The sequence below is a fragment of the Salvia splendens genome, chromosome 19, assembly GCF_004379255.2.
Source record: "Salvia splendens isolate huo1 chromosome 19, SspV2, whole genome shotgun sequence".
Classification (NCBI taxonomy): domain Eukaryota; kingdom Viridiplantae; phylum Streptophyta; class Magnoliopsida; order Lamiales; family Lamiaceae; genus Salvia; species Salvia splendens.
This window is the reverse complement of record NC_056050.1, coordinates 1,685,510-1,704,961: the sequence shown is the minus strand read 5'-3', so window position 1 is coordinate 1,704,961 and position 19,452 is coordinate 1,685,510. Positions and strand designations below refer to the sequence as shown.

Sequence of the window (19,452 nt, the reverse complement as noted above, 5' to 3'; positions counted from 1 at the left end):
ATTATATCGCTAACGCATTCGTGTCATAAGTCGGGCCTATGTTTGAGTTTGTTTGGATTGAGTCGTCGATAATGACTTTATCAGCTCAATTTTCCATTTTATCCGTAATCCGAATAAATTAACCCGATACTTTTAAAAGCTGAATATTGACATCCCTACAAGGTCTACACTATTTCATGAGACGAAGAGAGTATATGCTTTAGTTTCTCTTGTCCACAAAATCGGAAAAAAATCAAATTAAAAGAGACATTTATTTGTGTAACCTAAGATTAGCCTCTCTACATTCACATTTAAATCCATTGTTGATGAAATACACATCTTAATTTCGCCGCCTGCATTTTTCCTGCTGCCAAACCGTAAACTGCAAAAACGCTCAACAACTGCGAATTCACAATCTTTCCATTTTCTCCGTGCCCAAAATTCGACCTTATATACTGTTTTGTGGTGAAGTTTTTCACTACTCGTAGTGTGGCGATTGTTGGAGGGGATAGGGTTTTGTACGATCCCTTTTTAGGAGAATTTTTGGTGAGGTAGGGTTACTTCTCTCTCTCTCTCAATTGATTTTTCGTATTTGGATATTTATGCGAATGAATTAGGTTTTTTTCCTGGTTTCTGAGTGTATTTATCAATTGACAGAACCTAGTTTTGGGGGAATTTGTCATTTAGGGTTTGCCTTTTTGATTCGCCGCATATCACATTCTGTTCGCGGTTATCAGTTTATGGTTTTGTGACATTTCAAGCGAGGGAAGATCGTGTATTGGGGATATAATCGTGGAATTCGGGGGGTTGGAACGGAAATTGTTTAGAATGGAGTGAAGTAGGAAGAATTTTGATTGTAGATTGAATATTACGTAAGGATTGTGGGACAGTTAAGCAGGACGGTTGCATTCCTGGGGGTTGGGGAGAGTTTGGTTTCCAGGAGTTAATACACCGTCTAAAGGCACTGTTTGTGGGTCTATTAAGCACGTTACATTCAAAAGGATTTATTTTGGGGATAATCAGTACTGTGTTGTGGCATTAGAATTTATTCTTTCTAAGAATAACTGGATCATGTCTGGTGCTGATGGAAAGAACTGAGCCAGCATTAGTTCCAGAATGGTTGAGATGTACAGGAAATATTGCCGGAGGTGGCACAGCACTCCATATCTCAGGTAAAGTTACTTTGATGATCTTTCACACATTCACTGCACTTTTTTTATTTACTGATCATTTGTTCTGCCTAGAGGTTTGGATTGTTATAATCTGGTTTTGATTGTTAATTTCTACTTTTCTTGTCAGATACTTCTTCACCGCGAAGTAGGCCTTTTAGGAGCAATAGTGAGAAGGAAAGCTCACATTACCTTCAGAGGAGTTCTTCGTCGAATTCTAGGCGTAGCTCAGGTAGTAATGGCTCTGCGAAGCATCCGTATAGTAGTTTCTCAAGGAGCCACTGGGACAGAAACCGTGACAGGGAGAAAGAGAAGTCTATTTCTGAGGACTTCTGGGAGCATGGCTCTTCTGACCCTTTGGTGGGTATATTAACTAGTAAAGTTGAGAGAAATGCTTTGAGGCGTTCTCAGTCATTGGTTTCAAGAAAGACTGGTGAGCCTTCACCTCAAAGAGTAGATAACAAGGACTCACCTATTCCTGGGAATGGTGTCCTTTCGCGGGGGAGCAAGCTAAACGTAATTCAGAAGTCTGTGTTTGAAAAGGATTTTCCATCGCTGGGGACTGAAGATAAGCAAGGTGTAGCAGGAATTAGGAGAATCTCATCTCCTGGTTTGAGTTCTGCTGTTCAAAGTTTGCCCATGGGCAGCTCAGGGTTTCTTGGTGGTGAGAAATGGACATCTGCTTTAGCAGAGGTGCCTGCTGCTGTTGTAAATAACGGCACATGTCACTCTCCTGCTCAACAGAATGTTTCTACATTTTCAAATTCATCTTGTGGGGTTTCTAGTACTGTTGGTCTTAATATGGCTGAGGCACTGTCACAGCCTGCAACACGTGTTAATGCTAATCCCCAGGTAATTAGTGAATGTTCCTTATATGTTCATATATTTATATCTTTGCTAGTGATTACATTGTAACTTATAGTCTCTTCAATAAATATTGCAGCTACCAGATAAGAGTCAGAGACTTGAGGAGTTGGCCATCAAGCAATCGAGACAATTAATTCCTGTGACACCTTCAATGCCTAAACCATTGGTAAAAGGAGTGATTATACTACATGTTTTAGATTATCTGATTATATGATGACATCTTGCAAAATTCTCATTCACCTTGAATGTCATAGCAGTTCTGCTATGACATTTTAATTTTAAGCCCTTACTCTTACTCTCTTGTTTACAAAATAAAAGCATGAGGTGCTACTTTATTTATAGCCAAGGGAAAACATGTTTTGTCAGATCCTATAGACAACAGGATAGCATGCAGTTTGTCTCTATTAATTTATATGCCTAGCATGTGTTTTTTCTCAGCATGACTGTATCCGCTGTTTCAGACTTTAGCAATGATAAATCCATCTAGGCACTCCTGTCTTGAGCACACAGCCTTACATTTTTTCTTCTCAGTGGAGTAGTTAGAGGCATGGGGTCTTATTTAAAAAAATGTAGTTGAATGGTATAAGTATCTGAAACAGATAATTGGCCTCTATAAGGAGTTGGTGCTTACACTCACTTCTAAAAGTTTGTGAGTGTTCTATGACAGTTGAGTTTCCTTTTTCTTCCTCCTGAATTAATGCAACATCAAGGTACTAAAACTGTTACCAGTTCTCACAGCTCACTCCAGTAATACCCTGTCATATGACTACAAACAAATGTGCCCCTCATCAAATTCTTTCATGCCATTCCTTTTCTGGTAGAGCCCATCCAATTCTCCTTCAGTTTTAGTGATGACCTTGTTTTTCGTACTCTTGTGTTGCCACTTGCCAGATTCTTAAAAGATGGTTGTTGGTAGTACAACACAAGCAGGCCAATTTTGTAAAAATCTGATTGAATCAGTTATTATTTTCTCTTTAACCATCAAATTCACTGCGTAATTTGTTATGTATTTGAGTGTGCTGTGGAATTGGTAAACATCTGCTGACGAATTAGTTCTACCCTGAGAATGTGAACTAACTGAGTGTAGTAACTAGTAGTAACTACTAGTCTGATCAAGTTTGGGCAATATGTAGTTGAGACACAATGTGATTATGAGTCTCTGTCAGGAAAGCATTGCTACTTATGATTCCGCTCCTCTTTTCTTCTATTTATAGGAGATTCCTATGGCCATATCTTTTCTAGACCATTAGAACTACCAAACCTAAAAGAGTTTGCCCCTCAATGCGTGCAGTATGTTGTTTCCAGGATTTAGGGTTCAGGGTTATTGCGGCAAACTTTGTCATGCTCTGTGCTTGCCCAACTAATGTGTTGATGCTGAACATCCCATATCTCTTCTCCATTTTTGCAAATCTATACTTCTGCATTCATATTTACAACTAGTTCAGACTGAGTTGCTTAAATATGGAACTATATCAAATGATGGTCAAAGTTAATCTGTTCTGTATACTGATGGGCTGTCATGAATCATGATCATTGATTATGTTGGGCTAGTTTTTCTCAATTCACAGTAAATGCAACCTATGTAAATGGTCATTATATCACTTCTTGGCTTATATGTTTGCTACAATACGATGTGTTGGATGGCAAGTGGTGTTCTTGTCTTTGACTTGGAGTATGAGGATTGTATGTGTTAAAATCGGCTACCCTTTTCAGGTTCCTGGCACTGCAGATAAATCAAAGCAATCAAAGATTGCTCTGAGAACCAATGAGATGACATTGGCTCCCAAGGCTGTTCATGCACAGCCCAATTCTTCTCATTCTGTTAATCAATCTCGTGCTGGACAAACCAGGTCTGATTCTACAAGCAACTCTCATGTTGGAAAGTTTCTGGTTCTTAAACCCAGCCGTGAAAGTATCGTCGTTGGACAAAAGGATGTAAATAGTGCACCTGGTAATGGCAATGGAAAAGTAGCTAAAGATGGACAGCTTGCTATGGGTTCATGTACTGCTACTGCATCAATTAGTGCAAGCAATGCGAGGGTTTCTGTTCTTGAAAACAAGTCTGCTGCCCTATCACTAGGTTCAAGATCCCCCGTGGACAAGAAATCGCCCCAATCTCTGGCACAAAGCAGAAGTGAATTCTTTAATCTGATGAGGCGGAAAACCTCAGTCCGTGCTCCTGCCATTCAATCGGATTCAAGTTCGGATATTCTCTCTCCCACTGCAGAGACAACTCTAGAAAATTGTAAAGAAGGCCATGCTTCTGACACTCCTTGTGTTTTGGAGAATGGAAACCAGATGGTGTGTAATGGTGATAGATATGACATTACTGAGAAGACAGGATGTCTTCCGGATGTCGGAGACAGTAGCTTGTCTTGTCATGGATCAATTTACCCTGATGCAGAGGAGGCTGCTTTCCTTCGTTCACTTGGCTGGGAGGAAAATGGTGAAGATGAAGGATTAACTGAGGAAGAGATTAATGCTTTTTATCAGGAGGTGAGTCTGCCCAGTATTCATTTGTTACTACTAGTTTGATGTATCACAATATTAGTAGTGTTTCTTAGGGAATAATAGTGCATCCGCCATAAACTCCGACACAATCCAAGTTGAAGAAAGCAATATAACATGTATACATTTGCTAAGATGGCCATTTGTTTTGTTAGCTCATCACCATCTACGTCTTAATTAACCTCTGTTACGTATTCTATGCAGTACATGAAGCAGAGGCCATCCATGGAGGCGTGCCAAAGCTCTCAGCCGAAGCAGCCTACACCGTCAAAACTTCCCAATGCTATTTCAGATGCAATATCTGACTCCAGCTCCTCTGAGTCAGAGTCCGAAACTTGATTGCCGGGACCATGCTGAAAGTTATGTGGAGAACTCAATTTTGTTTGCTTTTGTTCTAGAGGAGACCTAAGGTTTTTGCTTGATAAGGATTTTTGGCTGTGGATATCGGCAGAATGAGAGGCCGTATAATAAATAGTTGGCACCTGATATTGGCAGAAACGGCATCTTGTTGACCGGTCTACTTCTGAAAGACAGGATAGGGGATGCACTCTTGCATTTTGCATTGACAGTAGTTGGTAGGACTTCTTTATGGTATTTTCTTTCTAGAGGTTGGGTAAAGAAGTTACCATGTTTTGATTAATTTTACGCCAATAGAAAGGAAATGAAAAGTGGGTTACATATTTATTCTTTTGTTTGTAGTTTTGCCACTTTATTTTACTGATTCTCTCTCACTTTTCCTGCACATTAATATGGCCTCTAGATCAAATTTTATAAATGAGAATTAGGTCCTTTGAAACATCAGGAATGCATACATTTATGTTTCTACATTCTCATTTTCTTTCTAATACTGGCTGTTTTCTTCTTGATTCTTCATTCTGCTACGGCTGCACATCTTGGTTTTTGAGCAACGTGTAACGCTGCGAGCCTTATCCTCCACGCGGTGGAAGCTGTTCGCAGTTCTGTCTATTCGTCCGAGAGATCAAGCTCTTAACTTTTGCTGACAGTTCTTGCTTCTGGAAGGAACACAACGAAGATTGTTTTTTGTTAAGTATTTATCTTCTTGTGCTGTAATATCCAATTCAATTGAAGAGTTTATGATCATTCGTTGGAAATATTTATCACATAAATTACAAGGAGTATAATATGATGACAAAGTTCGCAGGTTCTTATTTGCAAAAAGACATTAGTAAAATAAATTCAAATTCATAACGTCCAACATAAGCTCATCAATTCTATCGACGAGCTGTATTTTAAGTATGGCCAACGAAATTTGGACTATTATCTAATTTTAAAAAGTAAAAATTTACATATATAATGAACAAAAACCAAAATTTAGACATAATGCATAAATAAGCAATTAGATATAGTTTATCTTAACAACTTAACAAGCACTGTATAAATGATTATCTGTAACATGTGACTACCAAATATGAAAAAGATAGCAGACCATTTGAAGATCATACTACATAAGAAAGATATAATTATAAATACATCAAATCAAAATAAATATGAACTGTTTGGACAGAAACCTTGGATGAATCGAATTTGGACTAAATTGCATTGATTCTTTAATCATGATACCACTACTATATACACAACTTTACAAGATACTACAAGAAACATAGGCAGATGGTTTTGTACAATTATTACAAGCAGCAGAGCTCCATTGCCCCCTTTCCAACTAGGAAATGTATAATTTAGTTTTAAAAGGTAGAGAAAAAATAAAGAAATAAGATGGCCAGAGAAATTGAGCCGCTGGACATACATACATTGGGAAAAATACACCCAATCCCACTTTACAGTATACTCTGACATGCATGTACAACAATGGTTCCGATCTATCATCATCTGCGCTGGTGAAATCGGCCCTTTCGGCATTATACAGGGCCATACGGTTTGCCTTGTGTAACATCAAATGTCCCAGGGAGAAGATGATATGCATCGGGACTGAGCCGATGCAACGTCTCAGATCTAAAACGAGAGTGTCAGGCGAAACAAGTCTAACCTTTTATGTTCCATCTGGTTCTCGTGCTCGGGCATCTGAGACGGTCTCCTTGTCATTGGATAGGCATCGTATTGGAACGTAAACGAATCCTTTAGGTAGCCGCTGATTCTTCATGGATGCTTGGTCTGATGTCATTATGAGCTCTTTTTCGAAGGTTTCAGTGTGCTGCTATACCAACATTTAAGAAGAAGGCACATCCTATTAATTTGAAAAGTAGAATAATGTGACATATATCACGATATACATGATACGACAAGAATATGAATTATGGAAACCTGGTCATGGACGTACTTTTCTACTTCTCGTTCGTTTTTCAGTGTCATTGGAGGGATTCCTCGGTTTGGCGGAAGGTCTCTGGGGGATTTTCTTCCCAGCAAAAGACTGTCTCTCTGGTGGTTTCAGAGAATTGACATTCTGCGATGTTGAACTGTCCTCTGTTCTCTGATCGTTATCCACAGACATGGGGATTTTAACACGCCTCTTACCAGCGACTGTGCTGTCGACCGATATGTCATCTGATCTTTGAATCATTTCACTGCTTGATCTGTAACCATCAGTGTAACCTTTGACGGAGGTCGTTGCAGATTCTGAACTAACTTCAGGTTGGTAAAATGGGTGACGAGCCAAATTAGACAAAACGGAGTCTCGACTTGAAGCAAGAATATCATGAGAGCAAAGAACCAATTCACGCTGCAAAGTAGAAGGTTAGTATTTGATTAGTATATATAACGATAGGAGCAAGAAAGAGGAGAAGTTGCTAACAGCAGCATAACAATGAGAAAACATAGGAAGTGATTCTATTAATATAGAATCAGCAATTGATCTATAAAAATCCCAAGGGCAGTAAGCTTACTTTCAATTTCTCCCTTTTTATAATTCTCTCGCACAAAAGGCGCAATCTCTCCAATTCAACCTACAGGAATCATAACAGAAAGACCAAACATCAGATCTTGATAAATTTAGCTGAAGAATTTGCATAAGAACATTTCTTATTTATGGGTTCAACTAACAAAGAACTATATAAAACAGTTGAATGAGGTACAATGAGCAGATTAAACCACCCAAATATTGCACCAGCTATCACTTACCCTGACTTGCTTAAGGCTCTTGAACTCTTCCACACCATGTTTCTGAGTATCAGCCTGACATATACAAACCTCAAAGTTATATTGCATGAAAACCACCTCCACACAAAATGTTACAAGGCAGAAGGAAAGTAGTAAAACCTTTGCTTTTTGTTCAACACTGTGCTTTTCACAGTAAGCCTTATGCTGCAACTTGTCACCATTAGTCCTCACAGTCATGTAGAAACCAGCACTTCTAGCACAAGTAGGATGAAATGTGGTTTGACAGTGACCGTAACTACACTGCAGATAAGCAAAATAACAGAGAAAAATGACTTATGCATGGAAGACAATTTCAAAGTAGGAAACATGACGGACAGATAAAAATAAATCTGATGTCTTCACCTTAAGGCAAACACCCTGTTTTCGACGGCAGACAGTGCAAGTATCACATCCCCTAGAGACATTATCCTGGAAAACAAATAGAGCTGCTTTAAACTAAAGAAGAACAAAGACCAATGGGGAAGGCAAGTATAGTGACAGCTAGTTACCATGCCCACAATAGGGCTGACTTGTCCCCTTTTGTATGTTGACTCTAACACCCACTACATCAAAATCAAAATAAGAAAACTTTAGCTTTGAGAAGGATGGCAGGGATACAATTCCAGATAGAAATAAATGGCAGATTAGAAAGAATCAATTACTTCAGCACATAAGGCATGTATCCATTGGCCACCAATTGACTTTCTAAAAGCACCTGAAGTGCCTCCACATAGACCACATTCGGCAACATAGTAGGGCTTCTCCCAAGAATTTGTTGCCAGAGCTCCAGAACCCCGAGAAGAAAATAAGTCCTCACACAATTCACAGTGCCATGGCCCAGTGGCACTTCTTTCACTACGGTAGCAATCCATGTGAACTGTAGTCTGCATTCCAAAAAGAATTGGCGCAAGAGCAGTAATATATATCTGATTGTCCATGAAACATGCAGAAATGTAAGATCAGAACTTTGAAGAGAATTTCAAAAGAATATTATGGCAAGAACCTTGCAACTTGAACAAACTAAGACAGGATTCAAGGCAGTCTCTGGACGTCTGCATACGTCACATGTCCTAGGATGGTCTTTCGAGAACTCAGAAGTTGACCGGGCAGAATCCGAGTTCACATCAGATGAAGACCTCACAACAGCAGCCCTTGAAGTAGTCTCTTTTGCTCGAGGATTGAGCTTGGAGTAGAACCCAGGTCTTACATCAGATGAACCATTCTTATGAAGATCCTGGGAGAAAACACATATGAAAAAAGTTCGAAGCAATAGATCCAAAATCAAGGAAATTTTAGAACAAGTGTACCTCATGTTGATCTTCTAGTGTGTCCTTCCTAAGTGATGATATTCTAGAGGAAGCTGCAGCTGCAGCAGTTGCAGCAGCCAGTACAGCTTGAGCTTCTTTATGCCGACGTTCTTTCCTTCCCTGCTTTTTGGCTTCTCTAAGCTCAAGATTATACTGACTAACCAGAACAGCATCCCATTTTTGTTTTCCTGCAGCATCTAACTCCTGTGGAAGACTCCTAACAACCTTTGAAATCAAATCATCTGCCAGATTGATACAGCAAGGAAAATATTCAGTACCCACTTAAAATGGTATAACTCTAATCAACCACACAATGTACACTAAAATGCCACAGAAAAAAGAAAATATAAAAAAAATGCTAACAGGTTTAGAGTAGAGACCACTTATTCGTTTTCTCATAGTAGCATTGCAAATAAGCTGTTGTTGATAATATATAAGCGCTCCTTCCACTTCATCTCCAGGAGATAGTTTTAATATACCCAGGTTTCTTGCCTTGGGCAATTGATCAATATTCAAACCCTCACAACTAGAAGTCTGGTCAGAAGATTTAGCTGGAAGGTTATCAATATTGCAACCAAAACCTGAACTGGAAGATACTTTCATCTGCGAAACTTCACGATCTCTCAAAACTGCCAAGAAACTAATCAATCCCTGAATTTGACAGGCAAAAAAAAGGAGAAGCTGACAGGAACCTACCTGCAGACTGGTCGAATACAACTTTTTCAAGCATGTCACTCTTGGTCTGCATCAATTTACAGTAGATAAATGGATGGATGTATGAAGCATGGTTTACTTCCCCATTTCTACATAACAAAATGCAAGAAAGAGGTCAGTGTCGAAGAAACCCGATCTTAGACAAGACAACTAAAAGGAGAACTAACTAGAATCTAGATAAGACCCCTTATTGCATCCATAAGTCATTGAGAGGGTAAATAAAAGGAATCTCAAATAAAAGATTACCTGAAAACGAGTGAACAGGCATCCATCGCCTGAGATTGTTTGGTTTCCCCAACCGGACCATCTTCAGAGAGACACTGCAGTAGAGCTCTGAGCTCGTCTGCCAATGACAGAATAAAATCAGAAGCACATACATACCAAAAAAACAAGGTAGGAGCAAACAAGGAACTCCAGGACCCAAGATGAAAACAATTAAGTAAAATAATGCAAGATGCCAATGAGTGAAACAACAGCAGTAGCTTGTATTGTGTTGAGTAAAAAGTTCTCTATAACATCTATACATTCTTTTGCAGAGCTAGTTTCACAGGTCTAGAACCTCAGTATCCTCAAGTAAAACAATTTAAGAAAACAAACCTTCAATTTTAATAGAATTATTTGCTGAATTATCTTGCTGTTGCTGAGGATCGGGCAAAACCTGCATACCAGAAAGTAAAACTTTTAAATCCCTCATTAAAGCCAAGGAAAACAGACAACGGCAAGAATCAGAGTTAAATCAACAGTCAATTTTACATAAGAACAATGAGAATTTCATTTCACGAAATTAAAGGTTAAACAGTAAAATCAGAATTCTAAACATGTATCACAACAAAAAATAAGAACTACATTCTTCCACCATACCAGCTAAGAACTGGCAATATAATATTTGTAGTTTATACAAGGATATATGTACAGAGAGATTTTACAGAGATAGTAAATTACTCAAGTATATAACAGAAATTGACCTTCCGTACATTTATACTTCCAAAAAAAGCAGACTGAAAATAGTATCAATACCGTTTTGGACTCATCCGGCCAGGAGTCACTTGGCACGTCATTGGAGTGTTCTCCAACAAGAAGAGATAGACAGGCATCGCCCTCAGTTGTTTCATTGTGAGTCTTGTCAGTTGAAAGGCATGAGTTATCGTCTTTCATAGTCCACACACTGCTTTTGGTTCTTCTCCGAGGTGGCACAGATTTAACTGGAACAGCATCAGAGATATCAGACTCCTCTATTGAAACATCACCAACACCTTCAGCTACATCTAGCATGGGCTTTGATCCTAAAGATGATCTAATCATCACTTGCAAAGTCTTTTGTAGGTTCCCAACATGAACATGGGTCTTCAACCATTTAAGTAATTTATATTGTAACTCAGGAACCATGTGATTTTCCTGCATAAACAAAATTGGGATAATGAGAAGATAAGTAACCAGGAAGTAGAACCAGCAAGTTCAACCAAAAGTAATTGGTCTGGAACAAGAAATATCTTAACTGACTCTGCTCAGTACATTAATCAAAGCATTACCGTGAGTACTGTGTTTAAAGAATCAGCAGAAACACCAATCTCTGAGGCGAGATCTCCAGCGTTGACTTTCCCTAGATCAATCAACTGTGAAAACAAAATATAAAAACTAGGATAAGTAACACAAAGAATCTGCCAAAAGAAAAGGAAACCAAATCAAGTAAAATATAAATATCTGGCTGTTCTTGGTAATCTTTCAATACCTTCTTCAAAACCATAGAGAAATTGGGAGGACCGCAAGTATCGACGACCGCATTGCCATTCCTATCTGCTGAACGAAGAGCAGTACGCAGTGCAACTCCATTTTCTGGATGATTGTCAGAACTTATACTATCTACCAAGTCCTCCCCATCCAGAACAACGTCATTCAGCTTGCGAAGATCCAAATCAGCTATTCCAAAGTACATAACCAACTTATAACCATTTTTTGGTTAATGATATCACTCATGCTTTCTAACATAAAAAGTAATTTCACCTGTCAACGGAATGTCCCCAATATCTTGACAGCCACTGTCAGACTGGACTTCAGAATGCTTTGAACAAAAAGCACGCAATTCAACCTAAAAGATATGGCATACATCAATATCAGTGCAAAAATTGTAGAAGACTGAATATTATAACATGAAGAACCTCGAAGGGTAATAAGGCAAGAAATGCACATGCATGTACATACTCATAACATCCCAAATGTATGTAAAACCACTCATGATTATTAGGACAACAGTTCCACTGAAGTTAATAATAATAGTGTGGACTAACTGTTGGTCCATAACTAATAACATAAGACCAAAAAGAAAAACACCTCATCAGATCTAATCTTGCCCCATATCTCCATTCTGTGTTTTGCTTCCCTTGCGCAAATAGGATGGAACGATGTTCTGCACGATCCTAATAAACACCAAAGGAAACAAATCTAATCAGCATACCAACACCTGGATACAGACAAAAGGAATCATAATCATCAATTTCAAGAAGACAGATATCTCATGATATAAGATGGCTCTATTTAAAATGTTCTTATATACCAGAAAGATGAAACAAAAAAAACCCTACAACATCCTTTACAGAAGTACCATCTATGCAAGACCATACAGCACAGAGGTAGCCTATTCCAATATTACAGCTATTCAGGTCAGAACCTATTACTAAACTAATTCAATTTAATCCCACAAGTATAACGAAAACCATGTACAAGTTGGACTACTCTTCCGGTGTAAATTAATAGCTCTTGGTTGGACAAATTTCCGTCAAATGTACCAATAAACTTAAACTGTTAGTCCAGAAATCTTTTCTATGGAGAATGGGTTAGAAACACTTAAGCTCTCTACAGAGTGGTCTTAAAGTGGGTATAGAAATTTCTGATGTAGTTTTCTCAGTTCAATAAGGGGGACAAAATCTAATTCAAGAGTATAGGGTCTACTGCCAGCAATTAAGTAGCTTCCAGTTATTTACTAGTCGAAGGTGTCATCCCCAATTGAATATATTGAGGAATAATAGAGTGTAGGCAGCTGCATCAATATGTTTCCATAATAGAAGAAATACCTATTGTTCTCCTGTTAATAGCATTCGATATAGTACGAGTAAACAAATCTTAAGTCAGTTAACAATATTGTGGGAAATTAATTTTTGTCGTGAAATCTTGAAAAAATCTTGGAGAATATTAGCTGACCATCTTGATATTTTAAACCACCCCACTTGACAGGGCTCATCAGCATTGAAAAGATCATTATTCAAAATGTGACCAGAAAAAGAATATCATACAAAATTGCTGATATTAAGCAGTAGCATAAATATTCAGAGGTGCTGGCCATCATTGTCATTGCACATATGCATGAATTTCCATATTGAAAGTTCAAATGCCCCATTCCATACATTTAAATTTGAACACCAAGGCTTTTATTATTTATGTTTACTCCAGGCTACAAGTTCTAATACCTATAAAGAAAAGTATAGAACATGAACAGCTTCCTGGGAATCAAATACTCATAAGATGATAAAACCAACAGTTAATAAGTGATAAGGATTAATATACGAACTTATAAAACCGCAGCAGATCACAAATAGCACAGATTCTTCATCCTGACACCTTAAAAAAATGTAGGGGCCTCTAACATAAGAAAGCAACAAAACATACCATTGCTGCATCGGACACAGGTACCGTGCTTAACCTTGCACAAATAACAAATTATCTTCCTTCTTGTGTCCTTCAATTCGTCCATATTCATGATAGACTCCGTTGTACCAATGTTATCAAGATAAACCTCAGGCATCCACAGGCAACAAAATAAATGAGCAAACTTCGACTTAGACTCGTCATTCTCGTTTCCAAGTCCTCTTTCAAGCACAGGCTTCAGGGCACCGCCTTGCTTTGGACAGAGTAAACATGGTTTCTCTACACTCACGTCCACAATATTCCTCCATTTACACCATGAGCATAACCACAAATTATCTACATCTTCTTGAACTCCATAACACTTTTGATGCACCACCATCCCACAAGAAGAACACTTGATCAACTTATTCAAGAGGTCGCCAATGTCACCATAACTACAATAATGGCACACAGACTCTAAACCTTCAACTGCACGTGCTACAAGGAGCTTATCCAGCCCAGCATCTTTACCAAAAAGCTTTCGTTTCTTGGAGGGCCGCTCTGATGCCAAATAAATCCTGTTCCTTGAACCTAAAAGCCATTCTACACCACTACAAGAAGTAGTAACTTCCTTGCTATTCAGTCTTTCGCCGGTACCATTTTCTTCAATAATTTCCAATTCCTTTCTTCTTTCTACTTCATCATCATCAACAATATCCATAGAACAAGGCCCATTCTCTTCTTTCTCAATCTTCACGCCAGGGTTCAACTCAACACTATTTTCCAAGTTCAAGCTGTCCTCACAGGCTCTTGAAAGCATCCCATTGATCATTCCATATCGGTTACACAAACTTTCATCATTATTCAAAGCTGGGACTAAGAAACACTTCTCACTGCTCGAACACCCAAGATCCGAAACCCTCTGAAGCCTCTCGACATCCTCAGCAGTCAATTCACGAAAATATTCCTCGTTCTTCGCCCAAAAGTTGTTTCCCCGAGACCTCCCCGAGGCTGAGGACTTGTGCTCTGAGCTCGAGTGCAACTTCTTGTGCCGTTTCCTACTATCCGACTGCCTACTCAACAAATGCGACACCCCACTAGGTAAACTGTTCCCACTAGAAACCAACGCGGTGGGCACTTGAGAGTCCTCTGAATCAAAAGGGGAACGAAACGACAACGCCTTGAAAGCTTGAGTGTACAAACCAAGCTCAACTCTACAAGCCGGGGGCAATTTCGTAAATTCCAAAGAATACGAGGGCTTTTCCGTAAATTCCCGCTTCAAATTAGGGCTGCCGCAATTCGAACCAATTACCTTCGCCTGGGCGGCGCCCCTACCACCGGCCATGCCCTTCCTCCGCCTCTGGCATCTGCCGCCAGTCATCGCGTTCCACTACCGCCACCCTTGCAACATACCATTCCCAACAACAACAAGCCCTAAAATCCTATTTCACCCTAAATAAAAACGATATCCAAAAAATTCAAACCCCGTCCTACGAAATACAGGCTCTAAGAGAGAGAAAAGGAGAAGAAGCGCGGAGGGGGAAGAGAGATTAAACGCATCTGCTTCGTTCTCGGTTGCGGCTAGGGTTAGGGTTCCTATTCGGTTTTGGGGCTAAAAAACAATTTGGGGCTATTTTTTAATTATTTTGGGGTCAGTTTCGTTATTTGGAATTGGATCGGTTTCGAAATAATCCTTTTTTCCGCTTTCTAGAGAGAGAAAGAGTCGCGTTTTTTTAGAGGCAGAGTCGGTTTTAGATAGTAGAGAAAATAGTGCGTGCGTGTGTGTGTGAGAGAGAAAGAGAGCAAGTGAGAGAAATGGAGAGTGCGAGTAAAGTGTACCCGCTTCCAAATTTAAAGGACGCGTCGTTTGGGAATCATTGACTGCTTTCGGTGTATTGAGCCAAGCCAATAACATTAATGTTTTCGATAAATTTATATATGAAGGGTGACGTGGTATATTCGGATTGGGTTTGGTATTTGACTTGGATTTTGTGTACATTTGCACTTGGAGGCAGGGAACCGAAATTAATGGCTGGTTACTTTCTTGCAAAGTGGTCCTATTGGAATTTATATTTGCATACAGGGGCCTGTGGAACTTTTAGAATTAGTAGATGGACACCTAGTTTTCTGAGTGATTGCATTTCTTGCATGGTATATATTGTTTTTTTTAAAAGGAAGAAGCTGAGATTCTTTAGTTGAGAGAATCTTTGGCATTTTTTTAGTGAAATGGGAGCCGGGGATGGCTCCGCAATGGGGTAGAGGCAGCAAAGCAAAGGCGGACGTCCTTGGCACGGCCCCGATGTCTGCAATGCCCGTTTTGGGCGGGACTCAACGTAATGGGAGTGGGTGGTTTAATTTTGTTTAAATTTATAACGTATAATACAATCTCAATCCTTATTCAATTTATCAACAATTTCTAACAAAAATCGTCTCTCTAAAAACTGAATCTGAGACCCGACAAGAAAACCAACCGCGGTCAAGTTATAAAAATGTTCACGAATGTCATACCTAATCGAAGAAGTTCGGTCAAATATAATGTAATTATATTTATTTATTGTATTTCGATTTTACAACTAAAATAGTGAATATTGTAAATTAATGTGAGAGGTGTGGTGGGAGGAGGCACCTCATTGTGAAAGTTGTGGCCTAACGTATAAAATGAAGGGAATGATGACGTTGTGGGAGGTACCCACTGTGGATGCTTATAAAATACCGATTGTAAGGCCTCGTTTGGACGCCCAGGTGAGGGCTGAATCATGGTCCTACTGTAGGACAATCCAAATGAGGTGGCCCCGATTTCGGCCCTGGGGGAGGCGGACAACCCAGTTGAAGGCTGATCCTCAGCGGTACCGCGATACTATGGTGGCGCTCGTGTTGTGATTAGTTAAATTTTTTTAAGGTTATTATTCATTTTTTCTGAATTTGTTTAGATTTCTAGATTTTTTTTTGTTCTCTTATTAAAATTTTTTTGTTCGGGTTACATTTAATAAAAAAAATTATATTTTATTATGTTTGATTTTTCGATTATGTTAGAATTTTTTTGTTTTAAGACTTTTGGCTTGTATATACGATTTTTCTTTAATTTTTTAAAATTTGATTTGATTTAGCAAATAAATTGAACCGAAGACTAAATTTCATGCCTCCAAGTAAAATAATAAGAGTGACTTTGGTAGGTGTGTCCCGTGTGAGTTTTGGTAAATCATGATTTTATCAACTAGTATTTGATTCTATTTTGCGAAACTGCTTAACCCGATTTGGCGCTCAACTTGATGAATAATCTACCAATTTAGTTATAATGGAGCATATGATTTAGCATATTTTTTTTCGCTCCAAAGAGTATGAACAATGAGTTTGGCACGGGTTTAATAAATAGGAGAAATGTAAGAGAGAGAGGATAGTGAAAATAATGTTAGTGGATAATGAGGTCCACAGTATTAATGGTAATGATATAAGTGGTTAATTTCCGTGGGATTTGCAAACTGTGACCATTACTTAATGAGGCTCAAACGGATTGGAAACTTTGATCATAAATTGTTGCAATCATGAAGGGGAAATTTTCAGTGTTTAGTAAGACTCATAGGTGATCCAGATGTGATTTGATTGGTTTAAACAAAGAATGTGTGAGCAAACAAATTTGATATTAGGTCTCTTGTTATCTTATTGTTACTGGGTTATTAAAGGGATAAATTTGTAAATTTATCATTCAGATTCAAGTAATTTATGTTGGATGACTAGTCCAGCCCAACTGACCAACCACACTAAGCATTGTTTACCATTTTTTATTTATATTATTGTATTGGCATTGAAAGGGTTGTAACACACATATTTTAATTATTTTTCATTAATAGTTAAGCTATGCGTTATTGTATTTCCCCTGTCCATTAGTTTTACTTTGTCATTTTTATTTGTCTATCAAGATCTCATTTTCATTTTCACTTTTTTTTGGCACTAAACTCATATTTTATTAACTTTATCTCAATTACATTTTATTATAAAACTAATACTTCGTATAAAAGTAAGAACCTCATTCTTTTAACCTTTACAATTTACTTTCTATTACATTTTTTAAAATTCGTGTCCGATCAAACTTGGCCTTGTATTAGTGGATGGAGTGAGTAGTAAAGTAAAAGTCATGTTTTATAAGGAAAATTTACACTGAGAATTTAAATTTTGACCAATCATTTGCAAAATTTTCTCCAAAAGGAACAATATAATTATGACATTCTCACTATATTCAGTTGTTCATGTACACCATACTAAGATTAAAGAAAAAATAATTGTGCAATAATATGACTAAACTATGATTTAAGAAACGATTTGATTCATTAATATTTAACACAACAGAATACATCTTCAAAGGTACAACACTGTATCATACATTTGATATGCAGCAGATACCATGCAATCACATTTTCTTCCAATTTTTAAAATGAACATTAATAACCATAGTTTCACATTTTTAGATAATCCGTGATGACTTGATCCAAAACACACTTCTATGGGGCATAGCCACCGTGGCCGCCGCCTTCGCCGCTACCAGAGCCTCCACCATATCCACCCGCATGCTCGCCACCACTGGCATAACCTCCTCCAGCACCACCACCGCCCCCATGCCCACCACCTCCCACAACCGGCCCTTCTCCGCCCGCATAACCACCACCCGCCCCGGACCCACCTCCATGCCCACCCCCTCCCGCAGCCGACCCTGCTCCACCAGCATATCCACCGCCCCCTCCAGTTCCACCTCCTTCACCACCGCCTCCGTATGCTCCTCCACCACCCGCACCCGCACCTCCCCCGTTACCATATCCTCCCGCACCCCCTCCAGCCGCCCCACCGGCATATCCTCCGCCCCCACCAGCCCCCCCTCCTTCACCACCCCCATAACCCCCTCCATGAGCCCCTCCACCACCACCACCAGCACCTCCCCCGGTACCATACCCTCCTCCGCCTGCCCCACCGGCATATCCCCCGCCCCCGCCAGCCCCCCCTCCTTCACCACCCCCAATACCCCCACCATGAGCACCTCCGGCCCCACCACCAGCACCCCCACCGCTCCCATAACCACCGGCCCCCGCTCCTCCAGCAGCCCCTCCTCCACCTCCTCCCCCGTGGCCACTCCCACCACCGTACCCTCCATCCGCAGAATATCCACCTCCAACACCACCTCCTTCGCCACCACCATACCCACCCGCATGCCCCCCACCGGCACTACCACCCCCTCCTCCCCCTCCACCACCACCACCCCCTCCCCCTCCTCCTCCCCCGCCTCCACCTCCATTCACACCACCACCCGAACCCCCACCTCCTCCCTGACCACCCCCACTCCCATACCCAACCCCATGCTCACCACCACCAGCATATCCACCACCTCCACCACCACCATTGCCCGCCCCACCGCCTCCACCGCCCCCACCATGCTCCCCACCGCCACCGCCATAACCAGCCCCACCTCCAACACCACTCCCTCCACCGCTAGCATAGCCGCCATGCTCTGCCACGGCCCCACCAGATCCTCCCCCTCCACCATGCCCTCCGCCACCAGCACCGCCATAACCACTCGGCTCGTAGCTAGTAAGCGTCCTAGCAGCAGAGCATATGGCTACACCCAACCACACAAAGAAAACAACATTAAAAACTCTGTTTGAAGCCATTTTGAATGAAATGAAAACGGTTGATGATAACTGCATGGAATTGTAGGCTATTTATAGGCGCTACAAAGCACACAATTGGATCAAAAGTGCGATTTCAAACAGTTGAACTTTGATATCTAAGAAAAGAGAAACGCGCTTTGTCCCACTAAGTGGTCCATTTTAGTAGCACATGCATCTATCTCCATAGTGTGCTTCTGCTGTATCCCACATTTTCATAGCCAAATAATGCCTCATATCCTATCAAGATTTTGAAATATTATATGATGCTAATTCTGAGAATTTGCCAGTTTTGATATACTTAGCAACATTGTCCATCTATAGTTGATACAATTGGATTGGGTATTTTTATCTTTCCCAAAAATTCATGCAATCTCAAGTTGTCAAAACAACTAATTAATCAAAGGATTTAGAATGTCCTCAAACTTTAGTACTCCATATTTTCTTAGTGCATTAAGTTATAATCCCAAGTTTCATTTGAATATGAGCAGAGAATTTATTCATTTTTAGATTCAACTCACACACATT

The 19,452-nt window shown here is 39.8% G+C and overlaps 3 protein-coding genes across 7 annotated transcripts; 1 reads left to right on the top strand and 2 right to left on the bottom strand.

The window, feature by feature from the left end:
• Positions 1-206: 206 nt before the first annotated feature.
• On the top strand, positions 207-5,265 carry LOC121779925. Of its 2 annotated transcripts, none has more exons than XM_042177399.1 (6): positions 207-530; positions 667-1,151; positions 1,279-2,000; positions 2,092-2,181; positions 3,729-4,511; positions 4,728-5,265. In XM_042177399.1, exons 2-6 carry the CDS (start codon positions 1,064-1,066, stop codon positions 4,860-4,862), a joined length of 1,818 nt encoding a protein of 605 aa, XP_042033333.1. In that variant the 5' UTR covers positions 207-530; positions 667-1,063; the 3' UTR covers positions 4,863-5,265. The 2 variants fall into 2 exon arrangements, with proteins under 2 accessions (XP_042033333.1, XP_042033332.1); XM_042177398.1 differs by having other exon boundaries at positions 637-1,151.
• A 788-nt stretch (positions 5,266-6,053) lies between these two features.
• On the bottom strand, positions 6,054-15,079 carry LOC121778682. 4 transcript variants are annotated; one of them, XM_042176072.1, is made up of 20 exons: positions 13,316-15,079; positions 11,984-12,069; positions 11,657-11,741; positions 11,385-11,572; positions 11,185-11,268; positions 10,673-11,050; positions 10,253-10,313; positions 9,902-9,998; positions 9,638-9,744; positions 9,322-9,570; positions 8,942-9,183; positions 8,638-8,868; positions 8,297-8,518; positions 8,144-8,197; positions 7,998-8,063; positions 7,755-7,895; positions 7,617-7,670; positions 7,382-7,441; positions 6,820-7,218; positions 6,054-6,696 (listed from the first exon to the last, which is right to left on the bottom strand). In XM_042176072.1, the coding sequence occupies exons 1-20, from the start codon at positions 14,652-14,654 to the stop codon at positions 6,532-6,534; spliced, it is 4,308 nt and encodes a 1,435-aa protein (XP_042032006.1). In that variant the 5' UTR covers positions 14,655-15,079; the 3' UTR covers positions 6,054-6,531. The 4 variants fall into 4 exon arrangements, with proteins under 4 accessions (XP_042032006.1, XP_042032007.1, XP_042032009.1 ...); XM_042176073.1 differs by having other exon boundaries at positions 6,054-6,693; XM_042176075.1 differs by having other exon boundaries at positions 6,554-6,693; positions 6,804-7,218.
• A 2,498-nt stretch (positions 15,080-17,577) lies between these two features.
• Positions 17,578-19,008, bottom strand: LOC121778644 (glycine-rich cell wall structural protein 1.8). The gene is made up of 2 exons (XM_042176028.1): positions 18,066-19,008; positions 17,578-17,894 (listed from the first exon to the last, which is right to left on the bottom strand). Exons 1-2 carry the CDS (start codon positions 18,961-18,963, stop codon positions 17,770-17,772), a joined length of 1,023 nt encoding a protein of 340 aa, XP_042031962.1. The 5' UTR covers positions 18,964-19,008; the 3' UTR covers positions 17,578-17,769.
• Positions 19,009-19,452: the final 444 nt, after the last annotated feature.